Source organism: Vipera berus (assembly GCF_964194415.1).
Source record: "Vipera berus genome assembly, chromosome: 5".
Classification (NCBI taxonomy): Eukaryota; Metazoa; Chordata; class Lepidosauria; order Squamata; family Viperidae; genus Vipera; species Vipera berus.
Genome location: NC_138207.1, coordinates 62,299,674 through 62,319,349, shown reverse-complemented (window position 1 = coordinate 62,319,349; position 19,676 = coordinate 62,299,674). Strand labels below are relative to the sequence as shown.

At 39.7% G+C, this 19,676-nt stretch overlaps 1 protein-coding gene across 1 annotated transcript in view; it reads left to right on the top strand.

The window, feature by feature from the left end:
• Positions 1 to 10,086: 10,086 nt before the first annotated feature.
• CPXM2 (carboxypeptidase X, M14 family member 2) overlaps positions 10,087 to 19,676 on the top strand; it is a gene marked incomplete at its 3' end in the record, with an annotated part of 119,950 nt that continues 110,360 nt past the window's right edge. The window contains exon 1 of the mRNA XM_081328725.1: positions 10,087 to 10,801. Within this exon, the coding sequence (XP_081184851.1) occupies positions 10,468 to 10,801 (334 nt within the window). The 5' untranslated portion in view covers positions 10,087 to 10,467. The remainder of the gene's footprint in view (positions 10,802 to 19,676) is intronic.

The window sequence follows — 19,676 nt, the reverse complement described above, 5'->3', positions numbered from 1 at the left end:
TGACATTTTTAAGTATTTCTAATTTTCACCAGGATTATAGACAAAATGCTGAACTCAGTGATCCTTGCCCATGTTAGGTTCTTAAGTTGTTTTGAAATGTTGCTACATCTTTCAGTTCCACTTTAGAAAGCCAAGAATTTGAAGCTGTTCAAAAGAATATGAACCCATGAGGTATAAAATGTGACTGTGGTTACAATCCCCAATTCCAACAGCAACAAAAAGAGACACAGAATAAAATGCAGAAAGCAGTAGTAGAGTCAAGTTATGGAGCATACAACCCGTACTATAATCTAAAACTTAGCAGGCTTGTGGTTCTCCATTTGTCTTCCTTCAATTTCTTCAATATACATTTTAATTCTCTTAAAGGCCAGTCCAACAATACACTCAGTCAGCCAGGAGAAACAAATAAGAGCCCTTTTATATTTTCTTTTCCATTAGTTGGAAGATATAACATCAGTAGATCCACAACAGTATGTATTTTTCCCCTCTCAAATTCTCTTACAACATGCAAATTTCTGGTTATCACAATCCAGATCCTGATGGACATTAATATGCACCCAGTTTAAAAGACTGAATTCAGTTCAAATCTGACATCACCAAAATGCCTTGGTAAGGCCACACCTGGAATACTGCATCCAGTTTTGGTCACCACGATGTAAAAAAGATGTCGAGACTCTAGAAAGAGTACAGAGAAGAGCAACAAAGATGATTGGGGGACTGGAGGCTAAAACATATGGGGAACGGTTGCTGGAATTGGGTATGTGTAGTTTAACGAAGAGAAGGGTGAGGGGTGACATGATAGCAGTGTTCCAATATCTCAGGGGCTGCCACAAAGAAGAGGGAGCCAAGCTATTCTCCAAAGCACCTGAAAGCAGGACAAGAAGCAATGGATGGAAACTAGTCAAGGAGAGAAGCAACCTAGAACTAAGGAGAAACTTCCTGACAGTTAGAACAACTAACCAGTGGAACAACCTGCCTCCAGAAGTGGTGAATGCTCCAACACTGGAAGTTTTTAAGAAGAGACTGGACAGCCATTTGTCTGAAATGTTATAGGGTTTCCTGCCTTAGTAGGGGGTTGGACTAGATGACCTCCAAGGTCCCTTCCAACTTCTTCTTCTTCTTCTTCTTCTTCTTCTTCTTCTTCTTCTTCTTCTTCTTCTTCTTCTTCTTCTTCTTCTTCTTCATTATTCTTATTATTCTTATTCTTCTTCTTCTTCTTCTTCTTCTTCTTCTTCTTCTTCTTCTTCTTATTATTATTATTATTATTATTATTATTATTATTATTATTATTATTATTATTATTATTATTATTATTACACTAATCTGATAAATGTGGCAAATGTGATTTTATTCCTAAGAATTGTTTCTTTGACTGTAGTTGCTGGGCTCCTTTTTATTTATTTAATAAAATAAAAGACAACAAATTATCAAAAACATGAGTCAGCAAATATAACTGAAAATTCATGACAGCTTTTAAAATGTACACAATTCAGCACGCACACATACGCATACATGTACATAAAAATATACACAAGAGAACCCATGATCCATTGAGCTATGGTTTCGGAGATGATATCCTTATTTAAACGGAGAAAGAGAATGACCACAGGCAAGCAAAAGGATCAGTGAGAGGAGCAGCGACTTTCAACTTCCTGCCAGCTTGAACATGGCTGTCTACCCTCTGGCAGCCAATGGCAGGACCAGTTTACCTGACTTTCTTCCTCACTTAATTGGGACCAGAATCTCAGTCATTGAGCAAAGTATAACAGAATAAGGGAGTTGGAAGGGGCCTTGCAGGTCTTCTACCCTGTTTCCTCGAAAATAAGACCGGATCCTTTTTTTTTCCCCTCCAAAAGAGGCACCAAGGGGATGTCTTTTATGCTCATCTCCAGCAGCCCTGCCCAGCCGGTCCACTTCTTCTGCAGCCGAAGGACCAGCTTTATTCTGCAGCTGCATTCTGGCCTGCATTTCACAGTCAGACCGTTCTGGAAGGCCTCCGCAGCCAATTCAATCTATAGCTCAGTTCTCAGCTGTAATGGCATTCCGGAAAGGCCTGTGACTAAGACATGCAGGCCTGGTTGCAGAAGATGCCCTGGAAGAAGTGGGCTGGTGAGATGAGGCCTGGCTGCAAGGTAAATGGGTATGGGGCACGTGGGGCAGATCCAAACCCCCAGCCAGCTTGATTTTTAGATGTGTGCCTTGCCCCCAAACTAGTGCTTATTTTGAGGGTAGGGCTTATATTAGGCCCACCCTTAAAATCAAGCTAGGGCTTATTTTTGGGGGTAGGCCTTACTTTCAGGGAAACACAGTAGTAGTCATTAGCTAAGTAGTCATTAAGGAAGATGCCCATGTGATTGCAGGCTGAGAATTTTTAACTGGGGTTTTTAATTCTAGGGATGATTTAATCTTTTTTGTAATTTGTTTTTAACTTTTGTATTGGTTGTTTTAAATGCCCTGTAAACCGCCCTGAGTCCTTCGGGAAAGGGCGGTATATAAATTTAATAAAATAAATAAATAAATAAATAAATCTCAACACTCCCAGTTACGGTAATTAAGTGATCTTCTGGGTCATTAAGCAGACAGGGCAAAAAAGCTCCTTGCTGAAGGATTACAGCTCTTCTCCCTCCATGGAGGGGAAATCCTTTGACAGGCTGCAGCCATGTTGCTGAAATATTCAGGATATCAGTAGCTTCAAAAGAATAATTACATTTATCTTTCTTGAAACTAAGCTGGAATATGAAGCCATTTTTTTTCCTACAAAATATATTTTGCAGTTGTAGGTTTCCCATTAATCTTGTCTCTACCACCTCATTCTTTGAGCTGACATATTTATCCACTTATTTAAACACTGAGTAACCAAAGAATAGGTGAAGTGGGAAAAGATCCCCATTCTTAAAGATTCTTGAAAGTTCCCAGGGGAGCAAACAATTACAAATGGCTCAGTATTAAAGAGCATAAATTTTGCCTTGGAGCATCACAGTTTTATTGGGTGATGAATTTTATACACTTTGGAAGAAAATTATTTCTCAATCTTAACTTTCAGTGATTTATATGAAATATAGAATATTGGCTGATCTTCCAGTATCCTTGCACTGATTACCCCAATCATGTATACAAAGTACTATATGCAAATCTGTCAGGTTTTCTGATCCTGCTACAAACTCAACCAAGTTGAGATAGATGGGGAACTCATCAAATTTGCAGATGACACCAAGCTGGCAGGAATAGCCAACACTCCAGAAGATAGGCTTCAGATACAGAAGGATTTGAACATTGGGCACTATCTAACAACATGAAATTAAATGGTGAAAAAAGTAACGTTCTACATTTAGGCAAGAAAAACCAAATGCACAGGTATAGTATAGGTGGTACCTTGCTCAATAGCAGTAACTGTGAGAGGGATCTCTGAGTCCTAGGGGACAATCACTTAAATATGAGCCATCAGTGTGCTGCAGCTGCCAAAAAAAGCCAACACAGTGCTAGGCTGCATTAACGGAGGGATAGAATCAAGATCATGTGAAGTGTTAATACCACTTTACAATTCCAATACTTGGAATACTGCACCCAGTTTTGGTCACCACGATGTAAAAAAGATGTTGAGACTCTAGAAAGAGTACAGAGAGGAGCAACAAAGATAGATGATTAGGGGACTGGAGGCTAAAACATATAAGGAACAGTTGCTGGAATTGGGTATGTTTAGTTTAATGAAGAGAAGGATGAGGGGGTGACAGGATAGCAGTGGTTAGCAGCGGACGGAAACTAATCAAAGAGAGAAGCAACCTAGAACTAAGGAGAAATTTCCTGACAGTTAGAACAATTAATCAGTGGAACAACCTGCCTCCAGAAGTTGTGAATGCTCCAACACTGGAAGTTTTTCAGAAGAGCGTGGACAGCCATTTGTCTGAAATGGTATAAGGTTTCCTGCCTGAGCAGAGGGTTGGATTAGATGATCTCCAAGGTCTCTCCCAACTATTGTTGTTGTTATTGTTGTTGTTGTTGTTATTGTTGTTGTTGTTGTTGTTGTTATTATTATTAATTATTATTATTATTATTATTATTATTATTATTATTATTATTATTATTATTATTATTATTATTAATTATTATTATTATTTTCCAAGGATTGTTACTGGGGTGTCAAGCCCCAGTAACCAAGACCAAGAAAAAAGAAGAAACTCTCTCTCTCTTCTTATTTACCTACCTACTTACAATATACTATGATGCTTCAACAGAACCAACTCTAAGTGAGTGATAAATAAAATAAAATAATAATCACAAACAGCAAAACAATGTCATATATTACAATAAAAAAGTAGTAATTAGCCCAGAACCTTTCAGTTCTTGGGAGAATATTCTCATAACATCACCGAGATCCTTCTCCAAAGACCCTGTAAATCCACCAGGTATTCACCAATGTCTTAAAGATCATTAGGGAAATGACTTACATGTGTTTTATAGGCAACTGTTCCACAGGAGAGCCTTCCCCAGAGAATGATGGTTTCTAAGTGTCCTTTTACCAAACTTCCCAATTGAAAAAGACTGTGGGCATGCACTGCCTACAGGCAGAGTCTATGTGGAGCACCCAGTCTTGGAGATAACCAGTTTCTAGTTATAAGTTTTATGGATGATAAACAGAACTCTAAATTGCACCTGGCAACAAACTGTATCCAGTGCAGTTCCACAAGACAGGTGTTATGTGACAGCAACAAGTAATAAGCAGGAAACTGAATTCTACCCCAGTTGAAGTTTTTGGATGGTTTCTAAGTACAGCCCCATGTAGGGACCATTGTAGCTGTCTAAACAGGAAGCAATATAGGAATGAGCACCTAGCCCTGGGCCCCTATTCCAAGACAGATCTCTTTCCTTCCACCTCTGTGTATTTTCTCTTTAATTGAGTTGCTACAAAATTCCTTTAAAGTTTGGTGAAACGTATGCAGCTAAATAAGCATTCCAATTCATGCCTGCACCTTGGTTTTCTGCAGAGTTTCTTATTGTTCCCTTATGCAGATGGATGGAGAATGATCCTGTACCCAACAGATTAGCTCTTTTCCAACATTGGCTGTGTTTGAATATATCTCATTGAGAATTCTAAAAGTTGCCATACTCCGAGAAGAGAATAATGTAGATACTGTATGTACCCAAAAATATATAAGATATGTACCCAGCTCAAAATGAATAGCTTTTGTTACTGCAAAGGACCCTGAGCTCAGTTATGAAACAAATTATATTAAAAATGTATACAAATCAAGTTGATTCATGCATGTAGCAGAAACCAAATTACTATACATATAACTAAAGACTCTCTCATATATAATTCAATTTTTGGTGACCTCATGGACATATTCAAATGCTTTTCTTGCAAAAATGCAAAAGTAGTTTACCATTCTGCCTTCACATTCCCAGTCCAGCTGGCAATCTCCCATCTAAGCAGCTGTAACTCTGCTATTTTTTTCAAGATCAGCCAAGGTCAGTTGGATGCTGTTACTACAAATGCACACACACACACACATAATTTGAAGCATGTATGAAATCATGCCAGAATTCATCTCCCAAAAGTTTTATTGTATTGCTGAATGAATGAACAAGATTATTCTTTATGAATCAAGTTTTGGTTCTTTTTTATACATGTTGATGGCTACCAAGAAGAGATCAACTTTTATTACAAAAAGACACTTTATCATATAATTATATGCAAAATAGTATCAAACACACTATTTCAATCACTCTGAAGCTTTATTTACATTTGTAGCAGTTTGTTCTTTTCTTTTCTCTATTAATTCCTTTTAATTAGACTTCACTTTGGAATGTACTGTATTTGTCCTTAAAAATTTTCTCAGTCTGGAAACGAAATTCTTCACTCACCCCTCTTATTCTTACTACTTGATTGTTTAGCTCTGTTAATGCTTTCTTAACTCGTCTGATGATTTACTTTTGGAATTCTACTCTTTTATTATCCCTTCTCTCACTTTTCCCCTCTTCTTCCATCTTGTTGTCCCCTTTCCAGCTTTTTCCTTCACTTCCGTTGCTTCTTCCATCTTCTTCCTTCAAGCCTGTGGGGTTAGTCCTCATAAGAGACTAGTAATTGTGGTTCTTTTATCAACATTCCTCTATCAGCCTTATCTTTCTCCTCTGTGGGAACACTCCTCTGGGTGAAGCAGAAATCTCTCTTGCTGTCTCTTGTCTTCTTCCTATCTAGGTTCTTATGGATTCCACATAGCTGCTTTCCATTTCCTGCTTTGTCTAGTCCTGGCATCAATATTCATTCTTAATGGACTCCACATAACAATGGGTTGGATGAAATAACAATACTGCTTTCCGCCTCCACCCTCCTCTCCCAAGTCAGCTTTGCCTGGAACTTAAGGCATGGTTGTCCAACTTTTTGGTTTGCTTGTGTTGCACTGAGTGAAGAGGAACTGTCTTGGGCCACATATAAAATATATAACATAGTTAATGTATATAAATCACATAATATTGTTAAAAGTTTATGATCTTGCGGGGCCCCATTACTAGCTCTCCAGAGCTGCATGTAGCCCATGGATCATGGATTGGATACACCTGCTCTAAGGTTTTCAGACTGCTAGACTGTTGATCTGAACCATGTTCTTCTGCCATTCTTGTATGCAAAGCACAAAGATGACCTGTTCTTGGTCTCTCCTCTTGACAGCTAGCTTCATGATAATCTTTCTTAGCTCTGTAAAATATTTCTTGTAAATAATTATTCTTGCTATCACAGTTACATTCTCCAATTCCAGCTTTCAGGACCATATAGAATGCTTCAATATCCAAGATCCAATAAATGTGCAAGAAGGTTTCATAAATGAAAGAAAAAGTGAGAATCTTCTGACTAGTGAAGAAAAATTTGGTGAAGAAAGCAAAGAGAAAAGGAATCTAGAATTTTTTAGCCTGTGTAGAAAATGGAAGGATCAAAATCCTCCCTTTGGTCATCCAAAGTAAAAGTACTCCTTTCACATTCAAAGTGAAAATTCTTTCTAGGAATCACCTTTGTGCTAGACAAGGAGAGATGCCCAATTTAGGAATAAAGAGGCTGGGACACTGGAAAATACAGAGCAGCTATGATTATCTGGCAGCAAGTGAAGTCGTTCTTCTACATTTAAGGGATTTAGAACATGCCAAAGAAATTTGGAAAATTTTCTCAGACTTACAGAAGAAAAAGTCTCCACAGTCTCCAAAATGCTTTTCAGAAAGCTATGAAACAAGTGTCTGGAGGAGGTCATTACTGTATGTATAAATCAACTAATAGACATTGCAAGCCAACTTAAAAGGGAAAAAAAATGTCTATAATGGAAGGACAGTTGGTTGTTTTCATTTTAAATTCATTACCATTGCTATGGTACATGCAGTAGATGTGAAAAATGAATGTAGGTATTAATTTCATGGTAAATGACTTCGAAAACTATAATCTGCATAACTATTAGGGGCAAGATGCAGTTCTCAGTCAAGAATCTGACTGTAAAACCAGGCAAAAATAAAGTATTTTGTATTTGCAGTAGATTAGGTTCCTTGCAACTCCATTGGATTAGGAAAAAGAGGCAAGACTAACGGTTAGACTGCATTCCATGATTAACTTTGGTCCCATGAAAAAATCCAGAACGGTAAATAGAACAATAAGTATCAGAGCAAATAGACTCACCAAACAACATCTGTATTGATCCTGCAACAATTGTTAATTCCATTAAAGTGAAAAAGTGATCCATTGAATTTAGTGAGTGTACATCTTCTATTTATTTGGCAATCTGGACAAACAACTGGATTGATTTGCTAAACATTGGTGTTTGTGCATACTCTTGTGTCCTGTTTAGAATGTTTTTTAAAATTGCAAAGATTTCTGCATTTGCTTAGGTTGCTATCTGGAGATTTTTGTGTTCTCCTCTGTTACGTTGAGCCTTAGGGTCCATTTAAACACAGTTCTTTCTTTCTTTTATTTGTAGGGATATCAGCTATATATGATGATGTGTATGGGGTATAAACTGTTAGTATTATTAAGAATAAAGAAGCAGAATCCAGCTTTTATTCTGGATTTAGGTCTATAATACAGGAAGGCAATAAAAACAATAAAAAAACATTGCACTTGTTTAGAGGGTAGTATGGAGTTGAAAATATTAATACAAACTCCATAAAGAATTAAAAATATTTCTTTTGATTATTTTTATGCAAGATGAGTCGCAGTCAGTAGTCATAGACAACTGCATCATATTTATTTATTTATTTTATTTATTTTATTACATTTATATACCGCCCTTTCCCGGAGGACTCAGGGCGGTTTACAGGGAATTAAAAACCAAAAATACAAAAGTTAAAACCAGTTTAAAAAAGTTTAAAAAATCATATACTCTTGTGGCTTTTTGAAAATGAAAACCAAAGGAGCAGGGGTCTTGTTCCGAGTTCCAATCAATTCATTAACATTTTATAATCTATATAACATTGAACTTGTTGAATTTTGTGCCACTGAATTTGTTTTGAGATATAGTCAACCTGGAACGTTCTGATGCGAAATTACAGGTGAAGCTCTTTTATTCCACTCTCAAAACAAAATGTTTCTCATTTCATGGACTTCTAAACTACAAAGAGGAATTAATCATTTTTTATAGTGTCCAGCCAGTAGGTGCTAGGACAACCCCTTTTCCTTTTTCTGCTGACCACTCCCAGAATGATTGACTTTTTGAGTGAGTCAGCTTTCATGAGATGGCCAAAATCTGAGAGCCTCTTTTTGGCGATCTTGGTTTCAAGTGGTATTTTTGGTGAGGTTCGGTCTAGGACTTCTTTGTTATTTTTGCAGTCCATGGCATGCATAATAGTCGCCTCCAGCACCACAGTTCAAAGGCGTCCACCCTTATCCTATCTGCCTTTTCAAGAGTCCATGTTTCGCAGCCATAAGTAGCAACTGGAAAAATTATTGCATTAAGTAATCTGCCTTTGGTTGTGAGGCTGATGTCTTTGCTCTTTCAGATGTTTTTTATCCCAGACATTGCAGTTCTTCTAAATGTTGTACACCGGGGGTCCCCAACCCCTGGTCCATGGACCATCACTAGTCTGCGACATGCCAGAAACTGGGCCGCTCAAACAAGCGAAACCCCATCCATGGGATGCAGGCAGCACATGAATCCACACCCCCTCTGGTCCATGGAAAAACCTGTCTCCACAAAACCAGTCCCTGGTGCCCAAAAAGTTGGGGGCCTCTACTGATCTCAGGGCTGAAGTTACCACTTTGGTCAATTGTAGACCCCAGGAAATGAATTCCTTTACTGTGCCGATAGCCTCATTGTTGATCTGTATTCTGACTTGTGTTCCCCATCCAGGGGAACACACTGCTTAGTACCATATCTTCCACATCTTTGAACTGGTCCATAAAGGCTTTTGGTGGGAAAAAATGGAGTAGGTTGCCAGGTCTTTCACCAGAGCCATGAGGGCCAGTATAATAGGCTTATACTGTTCACTACCACCCCCATCACAGTGAGGTACGGTTGCGCTTTGGGGGGGGGCTTTACAATATAATCCTACGCATTTCTACTAAAAAGCAATAGTGCTTATTCTCTGTTTATTGTGGGCACAGGCACAATATTAGTCTCTCTCAGATGTTAAGGGGACAGACTGTACAAATGAAAAAATACCGCTTTTCTATGCTCTTGATGATCTGCACCTGTCTTCTATCAAATGCTTGAAAAATAATAGGCATTTTCATGAGTCTGCTTTCCTGTTTTCTAGAACAAGAATGCAACCTTCATGTTCGGCTGAGGATTCTGGCTGCACCAGAGGAGAAAACATTTTTTCCTTTCTTCTACAGTTTCATCTAAACACATTACAGCGTACATAATCCGGGGCAAGACAAAGGATGTAATTTGTAAAAGGAATTGGATACTAAGGCTTGTGGCCAACTCACTTTCTGCCCATCCCCTACTTTATTGACTAAACAATGTCCAGACTCAGTATTATAGCAGCATTCAAAGACAGAGTCTTAGGAGCCATGAGTTCAATTGAATATTTAATGGGGAGTAGGGGGACAAAAGGGAGGAGAAAAACAATCTCTGTAAAAGCTTGGAATGGAAAAAAATCACACCTGTCAAGTATGTCTCTTTTCCTATATGCCTGCATATGTGTTTGACTCTTAAGCTCTGCTGATCACATGAACTGAAGCTGTTTCCTCCTCCCTCTGCTTCCACTCCACACTCCTATTTCATTAGTTGCAACTTTTACAAACTATTCCCAAGCAGAAGCTCACCAGCTTTACTCTTCATCTTGGATTTCACTAGCTAATAAATTCTTTCTTTCTTTCTTTCTTTCTTTCTTTCTTTCTTTCTTTCTTTCTTTCTTTCTTTCTTTCTTTCTTTCTTTCTTTCTTTCTTTCTTTCTTTCTTTTTTCTCTCTCTCCTTATTTGCTTTTATCTTTCTTTCCACTTAAATTTAGTCTGGAAAGCTGCAGGGCTACATTGTTTTGGGCACAACATAAACATGAGGAAAATGATTCCTATTTTCAAGAAGATACCTTTCCTTCAGTTCTACCTTGTTTTTTGTTATCTGGTACTGCTTGGCTTTATCACGTGGGCTCTTCCCATGGAGGACCAGGACTATTACCTACAAGAAATCATCAATAGGAATCATTATTATTCTTATCCTGATCCCAATGAGGAGTTGTCACCTTTCACAGAGCAACCAAGAGAAAAAGACTTGAAACCTTCTGTAGAAATAGAGGAATCTCCAAAATTCAAACCAGGCAAGAAAGAATTCAAATCGAAGAAAATTATCAAACCAAGAAAGGATAAATCAACTCTGGAAACACCACCAGGTAACTTACTTCCTTCGCTTTCAAATTTTAAGATTCTAGATGGGTCTCAAGGGAGCTCTGCTTCCCAATAACTCATACACAATGCAGCCTATCTTGCAAGTAAATTAAACAATTTGTTACTAAAAGCAGCTATTATGTTTACAAGGTAGTTTATCTCAAAACCTAAACTTAATTGTCTCTACTCTTTCAGGCAGACATAGCCTTGCTTCCATTCTTTCTTGGGTTCTCTTCACTTAAATCTTTTCAAAAAAAAACCCTTTTCTCTGTACCCAGTTTCCTTTTTTTTTAATTGCAGATGACATCTGCTTTTTTGTTTAGTATAGATATACATATGAACTAAGTTTTATTGTTAAATTCATATGGAAGGAAAGATCTGAAATTTATTTCTGGAGCAACGTGGATTTTGTCTTGTCTCATATGAAATATTGCCCCCCAAACTGATCATTTTATTAGATGAAGTTCAACTTTGCAAAATGAAAAACAAACAAATTCAAAATAAAAGACTGCAATCCAAAGGAGTTTGAACATTCAACTCTGATTTTAGCAAATATATCATCATCATCACCATCATCACTCTTTCTATATAATGACCTTTAAATTTTAAGTCCTTATGTTCCTACAGTGTACTAAAGCAGCTGAAATACAATATTTGGTCCTGACTTTTTCCAGGTTCTGGTTTTATTGTTTTGGAAATACATTTTTATATTAATGTTGTTCTTTTTTAATGTATTCTTTCCTGTAAAAAAGCTGTCAAGTCTTTTCTTTCTAACAACAAACAATACAATGTGTTTATAAGACAGTAATAAGAACATAACATTTAAAATGCATCATGAAAACTGTCATATACATCCACACATGTGTCAAATAGTAAAAATAATATATTGAACAAAAATAATTGAATGCATTTCTTCCCATCAACGTTCAAGAAGGCCCCTTGTTTGGAGGCATAACAATGTGAGTATAAGAGTTTTACTGAATTACTCCTTACACTTTTCCTTGATTTTGTTCCTGAACAACATGCTTAAATTCTGACAATTGGAACAATACTCTGGCACTGTAGGACTCTTGGAATGTGTTGGCACATCATGCACTGTTACATAACAATTACATCTTGAAATGGTGTCTTGTTGGATTAGTCTCATCTCAGCGTGAGGCTTTATGCTGCTGGAAATGGAACTACAAATTACACTAGCTGCCTCAGATCCATGTCTCTAGCTGAAAACTGGACATACTAATATGCTGTTTTAGACAGAAATATAAAAAGCATTTCTGCTATCCTTAAATTTATTTATCTATTTTTGGGACTTATATGCCGCCCTATCTCCCGAAGGACTCAGGGCGGCTAACAACAATAAAAGACAATAATACAAATGTTAAAAAAAATTAAAGCCCCAATGATAAAATATTAAAAACAATTTTAAAAATCCCTATTGTCAGTCCAGGTCAGCCTGATGGAAAAGAAATGTTTTAAGGCCGTGACGAAAGGACCAGAGGTCCGGGTCATCCGGAGCTCAAGGGGAAGTTGATTCCACAGGGCAGGTGCTCCCGCAGAGAAGGCCTTCCCCCTGGGGGTCGCCAGCCGACATTGTCTAGCCGATGGCACCCTGAGGAGGCCCTCCCTGTGTGAGCACACCGGGGGATGGGAAGTCGTTCCTGGCAGCAGACGCTCCTGCAAATATCCCGGGCCTAAGCCATGTAGGGCTTTAAAGGTAAGAACCAGCACCTTAAATCTCATCCGGAGGGCAACCGGTAACCAATGCAGCTCACGCAGGAGGGGTGTAATATGGGAGTATTGGGATGCTCCCATCACAACCCGCATGGCCGCATTCTGCACCAGCTGGAGCCTCCGGGTGGTCTTCAAGGGCAGCCCCATGTAGAGAGCATTGCAGTAATCTATATGGGATGTAACGAGTGCACGAGTGACCGTACGTAGAGCATCTCGTCCAGATAGGGGCACAACTGGTGCACCAGGCGAACCTGGGCAAATGCCCTCCTGGCCACAACTCCTATATGCTCTTCAAAACTGAGTCATGTATCCAGGAGGATGCCTAAGTTGCGCGCCCTATCAAGAGGAGGTAGCACCTCTCCTCCCATAACCAAAGATGGAACCTCTTGGACTAAACGAGATGCCGGTACGTAAAGCAACTCAGTCTTGGCCGGGTTGAGCTGGAGCCTGTTCTTCCCCATCCAGATTCGTACTGCTTCCAGGCAGCGAGACATCACGTCGAGGGCATCACTGGGTTGGTTCGGGGTGGAGATGAAAAGCTGGGTATCATCAGCATATTGATGGTACATCTATTGGCCCAACCATGCACAGCAGCCATGGATCTTAGTAAAAGCAATGGGAATGCTGCCATTCCTTGCTGTACAGCATCTTCACGAAATAATTACTTTGTGCATAGGTGATTTCGGAAAAGTTCTTGCATTGATTGTTTGGATAGATTCCTCTGGACAAGCAAATTTCAGAGCAAGCCTAGGAATATTCTTTAAATGAAGGCATAAAAGTGGAGAGCCACACAGATGAGCAACAATTAATCATAATTGATACCTATGGGTTTAGATGTAGGGTTAATGTCCATTTCTGTAACATGATATTCAAGAAAAACAGTAGATTAAAGAAGATAATTCAAATGGCAAACATTAAAAATGCCCTCCATTTCTTTTTAGTTTTATGGGGTTAAATGCATGTTCAATTAATTAGGTGTTTGTTGCAAATGATCCATTGGGTCTATGCTGGAATGAACCAAAGCTAAGGGATAAGAATTAGGAACATGTGGTTTGCCCTTTGTTGACAGCTGTTACCGATCATTTGTTTGCTTTGAATCAGAAGTGGATTACAATTTATAATAGTCAGAAAGTTACAGCTACTTACATGGAATGCTCACTTATGATTAGTGTACTCCAATAAAAATGGAAATCTTAAATGCAGCTGTTACAGACATCATGCACATAAGAAATGGACAAGCTTTTCTTTTCTTTCATTTCTGTTGAACAAGAAATTTATTGTGTTGGGACATTTAATTTACTCACATCTTAAACAAAGCCAAAAGAGCAGCTTCCTGCTTACATAGTGTGTTGGTTATGTTACACAATAATCAGAGCAATAATCAGAAATTGCAGCTTCCCCCAAAGTCTGTTAACAGTAATCTTGTCAATTGTAACAAGTTTGTTCAGCATTGGAGTGGCAAGAAATCTGAATGACCAACAAGTTGGTGCCAGTCATTGGTTGAATAGGAAATGAGGTCTGCCATATTGGTCTGAGTGTCATGGCCATGACTATTTTTCCAAGTCTTGGAAGCCTCCTGGCTAAAGAACTTTGAATAGCTGGCCTCCTTTTAATATTTGTAGAGGTCTGCATTTTTTCTTTTTGGAGCCCCATGCTGATAATGGGCAAGCTAAATAATAAATCAGCTCTTCTTTCTTCTCTCCCACTGTTTCTTTTTCCAAAGTAAGCTGCTAGGGGAGGAAAGTAGCAGTCTGGCCAAAGGCTTGACTTGATTACTTGCAGAAGGCTTTTGAAAATAATTTCATGAACCACAGAATCTTTATCTGTGCTTTATGGGATTAGAATTCAAAGGAAGATTTGGCAAGCCTTTTAGCCATGGATATGAAAGGCTGCAGGATGGAGGCAGGGAAACTTGGATTCCCCTAACACAGGGGTAGGCAACCTCGGCTCTTCTATGACTCGTGGACCTCAGCTCCCAGAATTCCTGCTGATTCAGGAATTCTGGGAGTTGAAGTCCATGAGTCATAAAAGAGCCGAGGTTGCCTACCCCTGCCCTAACACATGGATGACCAAGTTTCAAAAGAGTAGGGGCCATTTTTCAGTAAGGGTAGGGAGATAGAACGCTGCAAGTGGCATCATGGAAAAGTTGGTGAAGTTGCAGCAAAGACTGGCTTTCCCATTGTCTCTTTGACTGTTTCTTAGTTAGGTTTCCCCCCTCTTGTTTTTGCTGCTGAGAGTTACAGACACCCTTTGACCTTCTCTTTGTTAAACTAGATATACCAGTTCCTGCAACCATTCTTCATATGTTAGTCTCCAGTCCCCTAATCATCTTTGTTGCTGTTCTCTGCACTTTTTCTAGAGTTCTACATATATATATATATCTTGTATCATGGTGACCAAAACTAAGTTCAATACTCCTAAGTGTGGTCTTACCAAAAGACCACACTTTTGGTAAGGTTAGTGGTACTAACACTTCACATGATCCTGATATTGTCCCTCTGTTGATGCAACCTAGGACTGCTTTGGCTTTTTTGGCAGCTGCACCACACTGCTGGTTCTGGAAGGAAACCCTTCCCATTCACACATTAAAGAAACTTCCAACTTCACCAAATGGAGTCTGAATCAAACTGCTGAAATTTGGTGACAAAATGATATAATATTGACGGCACAATTCTAAGCCATTGTGAGGATGGGTGTGGGAGGTTAAGGGTGGAAATGGAAATGAGAGGCCAACATTTCTGTTTTTACCTGAGCTTTTATAATTGTTTTGCAAACAATTATAAGTGCAAACCTGGGGTGTTGGGTTGCTGCACAGTGCAGCAAACCTGGGGTGTGTTGCTGCAAATGGGATGTAGCCCATGAATGGGCTTATAATTGTTTGCAAAACAATTATAAAAGTTCAGGTAAAAACAGAAATGTTGGCCTCTCATTTCCATTTCCACCCTTAACCTCCCACACCCACCTGTCCTAACATATCCAAGGCCTATGAGAAGGAGAACTGATGAATGAGATTTACACCAATATGATTTGCCAGAATCATTTCCATGACTCCAATCCACATTGACTTGCTTGCACATTCTCTCTCTCTAACCTTCTCAATACGTGTGCACTCTTCCATGCCTTTAAGAAGAAAAGGCAAAGCATTCATTCTCTTCTTGACACCTGGTAAAATAACTATTAGGTATTAGGGACGTGGTGGCTCAGTGGGTTAGGACGCTGAGCTTGATCAGAAGGTCGGCAGTTTGGCGGGTCGAATCCCGAGTGCCGCGTAGCAGAGTGAGCGCCTGTTACTCATCCCAGCTTCTGCCAACCTAGCAGTTCGAAAGCACGTAAAAATGCAAGTAGAAAAATAGGGACCACTGCGGTGGGAAGGTAACAGCGTTCCGTGCGCCTTTGGCGTCTAGTCATGCCGGCCACATGACCACGGAGATGTCCTCGGACAAGCGCTGGCTCTTCGGCTTTGAAATGGAGATGAGCACCGGCCCCTAGAGTTGGAAACGACTAGCACTCATGTGCGGGGGAACCTTTACCTTTACCTTTATTCTTTAAAAAAGAAAAATAAAGGACTCCTTTCGTCCCGTTCCCTCTACTGCTCACCAGAGAATGAATACAAACAATCCTCTTTTTTTTTGAAATTTAATTGTTCTCCAGGCTTTTTCAAAGTTTGTTGAACCTGCTGCTGGCTGACTTCATTTGGGAGGAGGTGCTCCAGCAAGGTCTGTGAAATGTTTTGGAAAAAGATTTATTTCCTTCCCGCTGACTGGAAAAAAGACCGGGGAGGAGTAGAACAAGCAGGTTAAAAACTACTCTTCTGGTAGGTCACTGAGAGTGTAGGCCTGATTAACAACGTTGAAAAAACACTACCTGCTAATCAAGTCAAGAGGATGAGTGATGTTTTAAAGTGCAATGGAAAAATGAATTTCATATTTTTATCTTAGTGGCCTGATACTCACCATTGGTTTTTTTTTTAATATCAACTGCCTGAGAGCTAGATTTTGCATCAAGTTATGAACATATGGAAGATATCGTATGAAATGTGTGCATCAATGGATAAATGTCATTTATTGTCTGCAAACATAGGCCCAATAAGCTTTCAACTGGTGGGTCCGTATGAGACACTATTCCCACATCCTCTATAAATCAGGCCTAGCAGTGACATATTTCATAAGTAGGCATGCTGGTGCTTTCCAGATATGTTGAATTTCAATTCCCTTCTCATTTAGCATGAAGAGCGCTATGGGACACTGGAAGTTATAGACCCAAACATCTGGAGAACATCTGCTTGATATGCGTCATAGGATTATGGGAAGGATTATTGAGATGATGGTACATGAAAGGCTTTATACATATTTAGGCAATATCTCCTAAATCCCAGTTGCCAGATGTTACATTGCTGAATGGGAAAGAAGTTGACACATCTGGAAGCCACCAGGTTGCCTAGGTCTGAACCACATCATTTCTCAGCCTGATTTATACAGGATGTGGGAATAGCTGCTCATATGGGGCCACCAATTAAAAGGTTATTGGGTCTAAGTTTACACATAATAAATGACATCTACTGATACATACATTTCACATGATAAATTCCTTAGATGTAAAGACTCAAAGCTGCTTTTTTAAGAGGCAACGTGACTTTCTTATTCTTCTTTGAAGACATTTCGCTTCTCATCCAAGAAGCTTCCTCAGCTCTGAAGAAGCTTCTTGGATGAGACACGAAAAGTCTTCAAAGAAAAACAAGAAAGTCCAGCTGCCTCTTGAAAAAGCAGCTTTGGGACAAACATGACCTGGATGACTGAGAATCTCCATAGACACTTATATGTACAGCTTTATACAGTGCCTTAGCTCATATTGTTGTGACCATTAGCCCTGCTAGTAGAAGATGATGAGAAACATAGTCCAGCAGCATCCGAGAACTCAAATTTGTAAATGTGCCAAGAGATTTCCTTGCCCTCCATTCCTTATAGAATTCTGATCAGAGAACTACCCAAGCACAACAGACCGCCTTTGGCTTTTATATAAAGATTTTCTTGGCAGACGAAGATTGCATAGGATGAATACTATGGTTTCCATCCAAGTAAGCCTAGGACGAAAATATCTAGCCTGCATTGCCAGATGTATTTCATTTAAGGGAACATTCTTTATTCTACAATGCCTCCATGCCAAATGTCCCCCTCCCCCCTAATATTACCTTCCGCGTCCACAAAAGGCATTTCAAACGACATGATGTTACTAATTTTTTCATCCCCCTGAAAAGCCATAATTGCAATTTTTATAGAACAACAAACAATAGGTCTTGTGTATACATGCCAACCCCCCTCTCCCCCAAATCAGGCTGCACCAACTGGGAATTCTGAGAAATGCTGTCACGGGACATCTGCAGGCCACCTGAGAGAAGAAGAATGCTGAATGTCAAGAAACCAAACTAAATGGCATCCTTAGTTTTCTGTTTGTTAAGCTGTGTGACAACAGGTAGCGCTTGTCTTACAGCCACATTTGGGACAGGAATTTCAGTCATACGTTGTTGGGGACATGGCATCCATATGACTGGATCTGATTTTTTGACAGTTGTTAAAGTAGCTGTTAAGTGAACGACATAGTTGTTAAGCAAAACCATTCCCCTGAATAGGCCTTTTTTTGCTGTAAACTGCTAAAAAACACTAAGGTAAAGGTAAAGGTTCCCCCGCACATGCGTGCTAGTCGTTTCCGACTCTAGGGGCTGGTGCTCATCTCCGTTTCAAAGCCGAAGAGCCAGCGCTTGTCCGAGGATGTCTCTGTGGTCATGTGGCTGGCATGACTAGACGCCAAAGGCACACGGAACGCTGTTACCTTCCCACCATGGTGTTGTTGTTGTTAGTTGCAAAGTCATGTCCGACCCATCGCGACCCTATGGACAACGTTCCTCCAGGCTTTCCTGTCCTCTACCATCTTCTGGAGTCCATTTAAGCTCACGCCTACTGCTTCAGTAACTCCATCCAGCCACCTCATTCTCTGTCGTCCCCTTCTTCTATTGCCCTCAATCTTTCCCAGCATTAGGCTCTTCTCCAGTGAGTCCTTCCTTCTCATTAGGTGGCCAAAGTATTTGAGTTCTAGCTTCAGGATCTGGCCTTCTAAAGAGCAGTCAGGGTTGATCTCCTCTAGGACTGACCGGTTTGATCGCCTTGCAGTCCAAGGGACTCGCAGGAGTCTTCTCCAGCACCAGAGGTCAAAGGCCTCAATTCTTTGGCACTCAGCCTTTTTTATGGTCCAGCTTTCACTGCCATACATTGCAACTGGGAAGACCATAGCATTGACTATATTCCCACCATAGTGGTCCCTATTTTTCTACTTGCATTTTTACGTGCTTTCGAACTGCTAGGTTGGCAGAAGCTGGGATGCGTAACAGGCACTAACTCTGTTATGCGGCACTCGGGATTCGACCCGCCAAACTGCCGACCTTCCGATCGACAAGCTCAGCATCCTAACCCACTGAGCCACCGCGTCCCTTAAAAAACCCCCACTATAAATTGGTAAAAAAAACACATCTCAAATCATGTTCACATGATGTTGGGATGCTGCAACCAATCGTAAATGTGAGCCAATTGCCAAGTGCCCCTAATGTCATGTGATTGCTGTGTGTATGTGTGTGTGGGGAGGGCAACATTTTAAAACAGCCCTGGGAAAAGCATCCTTTCAGAGGTCATGTAATTTTGAAGTATCATTATGTTGATTATGTTGGTCACACTGTATGTTGGGTATTATCTTTATCATTTAGAATGGGAAGCCTCCACAGAAAGGAGCACGCATTACTTAGTGTACAAGATATGCCACATCCTATTTAGAAAATACCATTTATCTTGTCTGGCTGGATCATATCTCCTGGGTAACCTTTTCCATTAGAGGCCTCATTTCCAGAGAATATAGTCTGGAGAGAAGGCCAAAACCAAAAGACATCAGGATAAGCCTTTTCTCCTGATACACATTGTTTTGTTTTCTGACACAACATATTTATATAGCTACTCAAATACTAATGCAGATAGTCCTCGACTTACAACAGTTCATTTAGTGACCGTTCAAAGTTACAACAGCACTGAAAAAAGTGACTTATGACCATTTTTCATACTTACAACCATTGCAGCATCTCCACGGTCATGTGATCAAAATTCAGACACT